Source organism: Homalodisca vitripennis, unplaced genomic scaffold (assembly GCF_021130785.1).
Source record: "Homalodisca vitripennis isolate AUS2020 unplaced genomic scaffold, UT_GWSS_2.1 ScUCBcl_2382;HRSCAF=7084, whole genome shotgun sequence".
Taxonomy (NCBI): domain Eukaryota; kingdom Metazoa; phylum Arthropoda; class Insecta; order Hemiptera; family Cicadellidae; genus Homalodisca; species Homalodisca vitripennis.
Window position 1 is genome coordinate 59,999 of NW_025778494.1, and position 11,455 is coordinate 71,453.

The 11,455-nt window shown below is 35.0% G+C and overlaps 1 protein-coding gene across 1 annotated transcript in view; it reads left to right on the plus strand.

The window, feature by feature from the left end:
• The window catches only part of LOC124371989 (E3 ubiquitin-protein ligase SHPRH-like), a gene marked incomplete at its 3' end in the record, with an annotated part of 37,253 nt that extends 27,198 nt beyond the window's left edge, over positions 1-10,055 (plus strand). Inside the window, exons 8-13 of the mRNA XM_046830360.1 lie at positions 36-278; positions 1,400-1,537; positions 5,069-5,274; positions 7,302-7,481; positions 8,801-9,039; positions 9,787-10,055. Coding sequence (XP_046686316.1) covers positions 36-278; positions 1,400-1,537; positions 5,069-5,274; positions 7,302-7,481; positions 8,801-9,039; positions 9,787-10,055 — 1,275 coding nt within the window. The remainder of the gene's footprint in view (positions 1-35; positions 279-1,399; positions 1,538-5,068; positions 5,275-7,301; positions 7,482-8,800; positions 9,040-9,786) is intronic.
• Between the last annotated feature and the right edge of the window lie 1,400 nt (positions 10,056-11,455).

Consider the following 11,455-nt stretch of genomic DNA (forward strand, 5'->3'; position numbering starts at 1 on the left):
AAAAGTTATGATATGTATGGAAATAATGCCCACAGGCTGTGCGTGGAAAGTTCGTCTCAATTAAGAAGACGATGAGGATGGAGGATCTTCTGAGGCAGATGGTGACTGGGGCAAGGTTGGATGCTGAGCAGGCTTTACGTCAGCTGGTGGCGGCTCTCAACGGGACTGGCGCACTTCACGTCATACGCCAGGAGTGGTCCGAGGCGGCAGCCGCGTACCGGGCAGTCTTACATCTGGAGCACGAGCTCACCGGGCGCTTGAAAATAGATTCTCTTCAGGTGATTGGTTCTATAGTTAACAACTGATAGTTATTATTGTCTTGTGTCATGCTCCATTACATTTTACAACAAATTTTACATTATTTTCACCACTTTATCTGTTTTTCAGCATTGAAAATGTGCATTGCTGCTGTTTTTTTTGTCAGTTTGTTTTGTAAACCATTGTGACATTAACCATTCACACTCCAATGAATTCCATAATTTTCCTTAACAGCTATAAATCTAAAATAACTATTTACAAAACTGTTAAGTCTATCTAAATTCAAATTCATGGTACAATGTAATGAAACTGAAAAATTACTTTATTATTAAAGCATTTTCTAATATAATATTTTGCAGATAAGGTCTATGATCTTATCTTATCAGATTTTCCATTTAAATCACAAAATCAAATTCCACTCATAAAATAGAATACACTCGTTGTTACTATAAAACATGATAGAAAAATGTAACTTAATTACAACACTATCACACGTTTGAAAAACAATAACGAGATACGTAGTAGACACTTGTGACAATGGCATGGAAAGGGATAAAGTGCATTAATTGATAGAGGTTTGGGAGATAAAAAAATAAGTTAGTGTTTTTAAATCTTTATTGAAAAGCATCTTATTTCAGGACTAAATTTAATATTTTAGATAAATATTTAAAGTTACAGTTTTCTGCATGATAAGGTTAGCTTGTATAAATTTTCATGATTCATATTAGTAACAAAAAAAGTATTATGAACCTGTTACTCACATCTGAGTTCCAGGCTATGATCTGTAAATTTGTAAGTGTAACGTTAACTGTACAGTAAAATTGACATCTAAGGTTTAGAGAATCATCTATTTTTATAACATTTCCCTCTTCTTTCTAGGTTCTGTGGTTTTTCATTAACAATACGTTTTGTGAAATTATTAACTTTTAATTAACTAACCTGTTATTGTTATATTTTATAAGATTTGATTATTTTTATAATAGTGCTTGTTTAAATAGTTGAAATTACGGAAATTTTTTACATTAGCACTTTTCAGTATTTGAAATTCCGTGATGAATGTGATTGGTCCAGCAACATACAACCTTTTTAAATATTTATATGAGTTTCTCTGACAAATCAAAATAAAGGATGACTGTTTCAGAGAATTCACACGATGCACAACTTGGCGGAAGTGTTAGACGGAGGCTATGACGGTGTCCCACCCACACTGCGAGACGACACCATGAGAGAAGACATCAAGGCCTTAGAACTGAGATATCTCGGCAAGCGAGAGGCACCGGTAACTCTTTTAGTCTACATTGTAGATTAGTTTCCAAACCCTTGCGCTCAAAAAGGCCAGTGTTGATCTTCAGCTGTTCCTTAATAAGTATGTTCTTCACAACGCTTCGTGTAAATATTGAAAAAGGTGCCTTTATTGTAAAGCAATTTTCAGACAAATTCGGTTTTACGTTACTAATATAATTACTACAGGTTCTTATAACCACACTATATTAATTAATTACTAAAATATTTTTAACAAAAGATTCAGTAAAAAAAAAAAAAAAAAAAAAAACAACTGATATACCGCTTAAATCTATTTTTGAAACTGGATATGGGCAGTGACTTAAGATCACAGGGAAGGGCGTTATACAGTCCTGGTCAGAAATAACCAAAATCCCTCCTCCCGAGCTCAAGGCGAATTCTAGAGAAGTGGAGTCTTTTGCTTTGATGGTTGCCATGCAAGGCGACCTCCTCCCGGAACAAGAGCCTCTCAAACAGGTACAACGGCTCCCCAAGTGTCAGTCTTGTGAACCATGCAGCATGTCAGTGTTCTGCACACAGCCTCCAAAGGCATCAGATTGGCTGCTATTTCCGTAGGCTGGGCAGCAATAGTAGAACACTGACAGAATGTGTCTGTAAATAATTTCATTAATATCTTGAAACCTATTTTTATATTTTTACATTGGTAAATTAATATAGTTTGAATCTTTATAAAATTATATGCTTTGTATGTTCGAACAATTCTATTGAATAGTGAAAAGAAATTATTAAAATTCAAGTGCCCTTTCTCGCCGATTGGTAAGACAGCTAGGCTTTATTCAAAGTTACGTTTTGCCTGATCAGGGCGACAACTACGCAGTTGTTAGGGTATGGCAAAACATATGTTTTAGTCTACTAACATAACTTAGCGGCAAAGTCTTGAACTTTTTTAACTGAACCGAAGACCTTAAAAAAAACATCACCACTGTACCTTGTAAACAGTTGCCTGACAACAAAGCTAAATAATGGCTTATTTTGTCGTTGTTCCAATATGCACAACAGTGTAATTTTCAACCATTTGATTGTGAAATAAAAATAATAAACAGCATACAATTAGTGTTAATTAAATTCTAGTTAATGCATTTTTATTTCATTACAATACTACGTTAATCCTAAAACCAAAAAAAGGGTACAGGATTGGCTATGTTACACACCTAAATAACTGGTCGACTGATTGGCCTGGCAAGGAATTTCACGATCATGTTTTTACCTTGTAAAATGACATGATGCATACATATACATGTAAATAAACTGTTGGAATAGTAACCATTAAGATCCCTTTTATGTATGAAACACAAATAGTATCAATATCATGAGCAATGAAGTTTGGCACCACAGGGTGAAAATTTCCAAATTGCCATGGCACCTAACGTTTTAAGGAAAGTAAATATACAATATCCCCAAGCCTTTCAAGTATGAAATTTATTGTATTTATTTCTTGAGGGAAAGAGATGATTATCCCTGCATTTAGTCCGAAAAAGGACCTTTGCGCCTTCCTTACTTATATTTGTGTCCTCAGGATCTAAGACATTTACAGAAGCTGATCAGATTTGAGGGTTCCTGTTCTCTGATGTCCTTGGGGCTGAGTAGATATGCCCCTAGACATTTTTTTCTAATTTTAGATATGGCAGGACAACAGCCATATGTGTTCTGCTGATTCTTCTGCTTCTCCACAGAGTCTGTATTCATCAGTCTGACTAAGACCCACTTTCATAAGGTGTTTTCTAAGGAGGTCATGTCCTGTATGTCAACATCCCTAATATTCTTATATCTTCCTTACTCTGATCTAGGAGAGATGCTCACCCTTTAGCATAAGGAGAGATAAACACGTTTTATTGTCTTAATCCTGAGCCCTTTTCCAATTAAAGTATCTTATCCTCTTTTCCCAATCTTTTACAAGAGCTTTGCTGTAGGAAAAATCTATCTCGCAACCCGGCCTCACCATAAAGGACTCCACTACCTTTTTGGTGAGGGTTTGCATTTATTTTGCAATCATCTGTATTTGTTGCAATGATTGTATGTAAATAGATCATATGATTTCTTGCCATAATGTTAATTAAAACACTGATCATGAGGTGCTCAGAATTATTAAATAAATAAAGCAGAAAATATTAACCTTTCCAGCGCGTTATTGACGCGGATCCGCGGAGGGCCACTACAAGCTCAAAACGTTATTGCCGTGGATCCGCGTTTTTGCATTCTTTTATTTTCTTACTGCTATGTTAGTTTGAATATTTTGCTGCTAGAATGGTTCTAGTAGTCATGCGACATACAGACGGGTTGCCCTGCCTGGGAATTCTGTTACAATGGGAGTGGCAGTTGCTTCTAATTGGCCAAACACTGTCCTAGCGGGCGTGGCCCCGCGCCTTTCACAAAGTCATTGACGGGAGCTCCCGTCAAGGCATCTAGCCCAGTTAGTGAGAAGCGTCCGGTACACGCATATGTATTTTCGCTTATCGCTAATTTTCTGTTGTGTCCTATTCTTTTTTAAAGTAAATTATTCATATTATATACAGCAGATTCCAGTATTTATTTAGTGTTTTTAGCCATTATTCGTGTGAATGGCGAATCCAGACGATTCAGAAATTTGAATATTTGGTAATTCTGAGCAATTAACTTGTTCAACCTCTAACTTTTTAATATTTTACTACGGTCATAAGGATGTTATCAGAAAGCAAGAAACATAATTCAAGCCCCGCAAGGCTGTCCTACAGGTTGCCGAGCGATAAGAAGGTTCAAAAGTCCACGCGATAACAGTGGCTTGCGGGATACGCGCGGAATGTCAGTTGTGACAGCCCGCTACCAAATAAACACTCTTTGTCTACTTTTGTATTTTTCTAATTTTATTGGTTTGTAATTTAGTATATGTTTTATCTATAAAACTGTGTTTCATTCCCCTACTTACTGAATTAATGATAAAAAATATTAGTGACAACTACACTGCTATACTACGATATTCTCAAAGTTAAAAATTGTAGCCTAGGAAATCCAAAAAAGGGCTAAAAATTTTATTCACCGTTAAATAACTCTATTTTGACATACAGAAACGAAAATAAATTTAACTTTAACTCATTGGAAATGTAAAAAAATTGTAACGTTATCTAAGATCAGGTCAAATTTTTCATGACGCTTAAAGGGTTAATGCTCTGCACTTAGACTGTTTTTGGTTTCAGGTATTAAGTCATTTTATTAATACTTATGTTCAGTGCCTTGCAGGCTGAAACCTATCGAAAGCTGGAGATGAACTATCAGAAAACTCATAAATTTGAACAGTTATTCAGGAATGTTGAACTTTTTTGTGTAGAATTTTTAACATTGTGTTTATACAGTGATAGTGAGAATTAAGACGTTGTTACATGCCTCCGCAGCAGCAAAATGCTACAAAGACAGATTTTTGCTGTGTACTTGTGCACAAACAGCCGGCGTATAAGGACATGTTAATGACAGTTAATTGTAAATATGCTAACCAGATTTACACTATTAGAGGTAAGTTTCCTTGGTTGTTGTGTAGATGGCGGGAACTCAAGAACGAATAGAACTTCATGAGAAAGCCATAACAGAACAATTGGAAGGAGCTACACTCGGATACTCGGAGTGGTGGTGGCTTCGGACACTGGAATGGTCCTCGGATAGAGAGGAGCTTTTGGATAGAGTCAAGTCCGCCATACAGCTTACTGACGCACAGCAGAAGAACCAATACAACAACCTGGCCAACAAGTAGGTCCATAGCTGTTTTTGCCATTAGAATTTTTTTAGTTGTGGGCTTTATTTTTTGCTAATATCAAAAAGGAGATTGGTTCTTCATTTTCTATTTTTTAGTACTACAACTTTTATTGTAATTCATTGTGAAACCATTTATTGTATACATTTAAGTAGTACTATTAATATAGCCTAAGAGTAATGGAATTTAATTCATGTGAGCTTCAGGACTTTTGACGAAATAAGAAAAATATCTCATACATTAAATCAAAAACACTGTATTTCAAGTAAACCAAATATAATTCATTGATGATCTTAGAGAGATTCAGTTGTAATTTTATTGAGTTTAGAAAACAATGACCTGCTGACAGTCAGTGGATAAGATTTTGTCAATTGACCACCAACAAAAATAGACTATTGATCCCTGTTAATTTCTCTTACAGAACTGATAATTTAAAGACTTAACTCAAGGATTTCATTGTTGGAAACATCCAGTATTCATTACTTCCTTATTAAAAATGTCATCCTAATCAAATCAACTACTATAAACCAATAACAATATTTTCAAAAATAATAAATTCCAATGTTGACTGGTAAATAATATTTCTTTGTTTAAAGTTTGTTATTGACGATGGAAGGTTTGAAAGGATAACAGGATTTCGAACATCTGCCATCGTTATATGTTTACAAAAGGTTTAACACAACGTTTTGAGAATTGGAATCTATCCTCTTAATCAGGTGGGGGAGGTATTAATACATACAAAATAAAGAACAGAAAGAAAAAAAAAGGAAAGATAAGTGTTCAAACATACCCAAAAGCTGCTTGGAGTCCAGTCTAGGTGTTGTCACTGTGCAGGATGCAAGTCCTGAGCACAAGTCACAAGTACAAGTATCACAATCACACATCACACTAGCACAGGCTACTAACAAGAATGTTGGTGTCAGCTCTTTCATCGGCACCGCATAGTATCATCTGAAATTTTTAACCTTTGACCTTTTATAACCTATAACGATGGAAAATATCCTAAATCCTGTATGTAAATGCAAGCTGCTTCTGGCCCTAAGGCCGTTTTGGTTTTGGTGTGTATACACATTTTGTTGGTTGAGGTTTTTTTGGTTGGTATTAACTTTTAAGGTTTCCTAGTTCTTTTTTTTAATACTAATACCCAAAGTGGCCTAACCTGAATCAAAGATTGACTTAGCAATAGTGGTCTGCTAATTTTATCTATGAAGCCTCAATAAGTTATTGTTTGAAAAAATTCTCCTCACGGCATATTATGCTGGTTGCCTTCATTCCATTTCATGTGATGATTTTCAGACCACCAATATTGAGCAAATTAGACTTCTCCACTATTCCTTTTTACGTATTGTCTTTTATGTTCTTTAATTCTCACATTGAGTGGTCTTTTTGCCTCGCCTATGTATTCCCTGTTACAAGAACATGTTATACTGCAAACACAGTTTTTTGAGTCCTGTTTGCTCCACCACCTGACAAAGAGTATAGATTCCAATTCTTGAAACGTTCTATTATACCTTTTGTAACATATAACGATGGTAAATAACAATATTTATGGAAAGTACAAATTAATTATCACTTTTAACAGTTTAAAACACACATTGGTAAAAAAATGTTCAATAACTGATTTGAAATGCTAAAGTCTTTTAAATGTAATAAAACATTTGCTAGATATTATCTTGAAGTAAGTTGAAGTCCGATTATTGCACCAGTAGAGTATTACAGTGCGTTGTTTTCTTGACAGGGATTTTGAAGTCTGATAAATGGAAACTGGGAATAAGGATGAAGGAAAAGTTAAAGGCAAAGACGGAAAAATTATAAATTAATTTTTATATTAGTTAGGTTCAGATTGTAGTTTTATAAATGCAGAATAGGCAAAGCACTAGACTCTACAATAAGGGTGTTTATAGTGAGGAAAACATTGAACATGGACACCAAATGGCCAAACCAGTTACTTGTGAGGACTAATGGCGCGAACCTTTTGTGATAAACTGGAAAGCGTAGTAACCAATGCTGATTTGATTATTAGGCTGAAGTCACTGTATGTAGTAAGAGTGGAGGTTGCTAAGTGGTTGGCAGAGCTGGACAAAACGAGAGAAGAGGTGCGCAAGTGGGTCCAACTGCTGAGAGGTTCCGACAAGGATGTGATGGCAGCTGAAGCACTGGTGTGTCACTTGCCGCAGGGTGCTCCTGCCAGAGGCAAAACGAGGTTAGTAGAGTTGTGTTATAGTCAGTAGCATTGATTCAAGGTGGAGTTACAGTGAAAGAGATATGTACAATCATTGATAGACTTACAAAATAATACAAGGGTTATTCAGAAAGTAAGGAACGTTTCCACCTGATGCTGTCAGGCGTGCGCCTATTGCGTATATATTGGTGTGCTCGTGCTCGGCACCTCAGTCAGCATCCAGCCGTGACAACGAGAACATCTCTGCACTGGCGGTTTTTTTATATTCAAATTTGAAATGTGTGCTGCAATCGAAAATCCCACCAGTTGTGAGGTGCAGTCTGTGATTCGTTTTCTGTTGACAAAAAACCAATAAAAATTCATCAGGAACTGTGTGAACTGTACAGGAACAACGTAATGACTTAAAATTCTGTCAGGAAGTGGTACATTCAAATTAAATATGTGAAAACATTAATGATCAAGAGAACTGTGGACATCCGAGCATTGTGACTGACAATCTGTTCGTCAAAGTTGACAAAAAGATTCGTGAAAACCGTCGTTTCACATTAACTGAACTTCCTCTATGTTTCCCACAAGTTTACCATAATCTTGATCTTGCTCCAAGTGACTTTTACTTGTTCCCGAAAATGAAGACCTCACAAGCAAGACAGCGTTTTTGACAAGGATGAGGAGCTCCAGGTATGCGTCACTGAGTGGTTGAAATCACAGGTGGCAGAATTCTATGACACAAGAATTTCAAAGCTTCTCCACAGCTATGATACGTGCCTGAATTTGTATTGTGATTATGTAGAAAAATACTATTTTAGTCCCTCTCTCACATGTATATAATAAAATGTTTTTCTTATACTTGGTTTTTAAAATTTCAAAACGTACCTTACATTCTGAATGGCCCTTGTATAATGGTTCTGAATATTATAAAAAGTTGGAAAACAAACCCTCAGTAGGTTTTAAATCAAGTAAATTGCATCATCCATAACTTTGCCTATTCGCTTTGTCTTTTCTCATAAAACACAAGTTGATTTATCATTTACAGTGAATAAGATTATCAAGAATTTTGTGACAAGGAACATATAGGAAAGATTGCCTAATTAATTGACTCAGACCTTACAAAGCAGTTACACATGTTATAATTCGGTCTGAGATTTGTGAAAGCATATTTATTGCACACTATTTGAAATTTTCAATGTCAGAAATATGTTTTTATATCAATATTTAGTGTAAAAAATTGGTTTAAAACCATTTAAACAATCACTATTTATTTAGTATTATCTCTTGTTTAGAATCAAAACACAGTAAATATAAATTTAATATATTCTGATGCATTGTGATGTGTTGGGCAGATGTCAGCTGTGTAAGGCGGAGAACGCGTTGAAAAGCTACGAGGCTTTACTTTTTGAGGAGAAGAGCAAAGAAAAGCGGAAGAACAAGAAAAGAAATTTGCCTGGCAGCAGTGACTGGACAGATGACAAGGACATGGACAACAAGGAGGTGGCTGACTTGGTGGGAGTCAATGTTAATACCTTCGAGACCTCCAGAAAGGGAGGTTTCAAGGCGTCACCCTTTGAGAAAATACTTAAAGGTATGTCATTCCCTTCGTTTGATTTCTACTGGTAAATGTTTGTTAAGTAGTAATTCCATTTAAATTTGGGTAGCGTTTTGTTATCTGCACTTTTTAAAATTGGAGGTAAGCGAAATCTAAGTATTAAGTATTAATTGCAAACAGTCCATAAGTTTTAGGATTTATACAGGATATTTCAGAGTTGCGTACATTATAAGAAGAATTCTCTAATCTCATGGAATACGGATTCATACTGTTAAATTATCTTTCTTGTTGTTATAATCTGAATTCAAATATCGTAAAACAAACATTCTTTGATCAGAACAATCCTTTTAGTCTTACTTAATATGAAACATTCTGTTCTGATTTTACTTCATGCAGATAAACATTTTCCCCAATAAAATCTTTTAGAAGACTGGGATAACTACTTAAAAGTACACTAAAAGATACCACTAGTATGTCAGAGAGTGTGTTACTGCGATGACATACTAGTTTTTTTTAAAATTTCTACTTAATAATTAATTTAAATTACTGCATGCATTTGTATGAGTTTTCATGAACATGGCATATTTTGACAAAGCAAGTTTGAATAAAATTTAATAATTGATATTGCAACTTAAAATTTGTATTAATTACTCTGGGTCAATCGTGAGCAACAAAATTTGAGAACAATAACATTTACACCACATATCAATAACTTAAGTCTCTAGAAATCAATCTTAATCAATTAAGAAGTTTTGTGTAAATCAAAACCGTTAATGTTTACAGCATTGGCTGCCTACGGGAGGCAGAGACAGGTGCCACCCCAGTGGACCAAGGAGGCCGGCCAGCACCTGGCCATCCTAGAGAGGGTAAAGAAGGAGTTCCTTGACCTGAACCTGATGTGGCGACAGATTTTTGACTTGGTGGACGCCAAGGACGAGTTGAACATGTGCAAGATGCGGCTACGACTGCCTTGTCCTGGTGAGGAGGAAGAGGAGGCGGAAAAAAAGAAAAAGAAGATGGGTGAGAACCATCACATCATAGCTTTGTACAGGGTGAGTCTTAGCAAATGCAGGTGGAACATTTTTAGCTGAATTTAGATAGATTGTAGATTATCGATATAATTCCGAAAATTTCAATAGGTCAAGTTGGATAACAAGCCAAGCTTAGCTTTTTCACAAAAATCTTGAAACTCCTTTTCAAGTTGGACTGAATATTCAAAGATTTTTGTCAGTCACACTGTTCAGAAACTTTTTTTTGGTCTAAGAAAGAGCATAGAATATAATTATCCAAATGTTGGAATCCATGTTAATAGGTAATACATTAAGATATTAATCCTTTTAAGACCCACTTATTAATGCCACAGTTGCAATCCTAGAAGAGAGAAGGCATTAGTTCTGTATATTTTTTTACGATTTTTTAAATTTTTTTAATAAGTAAGATTCCTCCCCAAAGTTAGAGAAATAATCACAAATAATATTCCTGATGTTGAAATAATTGAAAACTGATTGTAATATAATGCAATAGTAGTTCAACAACTGGAGTATCTAGCGGGCTTTGTTATCTAAGTTCCAACCTCCTAGGAGTTACGCGAAAGAAACTGAAATAGTGTTACCCACTAGGGGTGGATCTTGCATAGTGAAACCCCCCTCTACTTTACTCCCTCAGTGGCCATAGATGGTGCTGCATCCATTGGGAGAGAGATTCAAGATTTGAGATAAGAGTTTTTTTAAATATTTTTGGCAAGTTTATAAGGTAATAATAAAATAGCATTTCCTGCAATTTAGGATATATTTAATATAAGATAGTAATGAGAAAATCCCCAATTTTCGAATCTCAAGACCTATTCTAAACCTTAAAAAATCAATTCCCAATCCTAATAGATGTTTTAGCCTGAGGTGTCAAATTAAATTATCACCAATCCAATTTTTGATATTCTTAAACCATTGAAGGCTGCCCAATAACACAAAAATAATCCAAGAATACTCTGTTTTTTAAAAAGAGATTTTGCAAAGGCTCAGGAAAATAGCAAGAATTGAGTCACACCTCCTTCTTTATTCTTTAATTTGACAGATTATAATATGGGCTTCCAGAATATACATCTTTAATCTGCAAAAAAATAACATATATTTATATAACTTATCGAACATGTTTTAAACTTATAATGCTATAAAAATGTCAAATCATCCTATAGTTGCGATAAAAATTATTAAGAAATAAACATACATGTATTTTATTGAGGAATGTGTATAAAGTACACAAATTGTGAAGTAAATCAAATCAACAACCATTTATTAGTTTTTCTGTTGAGCAACTGACATTCGCACTAATGCCAATATAAACATAGAAGATAAGAACTGCAACCACAATATTTACAAGAGTAACATAATACACAATAAGATAATACTGCCCGCTGATACACAAAGTAATAACAATGGTGCAGGACCTTTAAAAA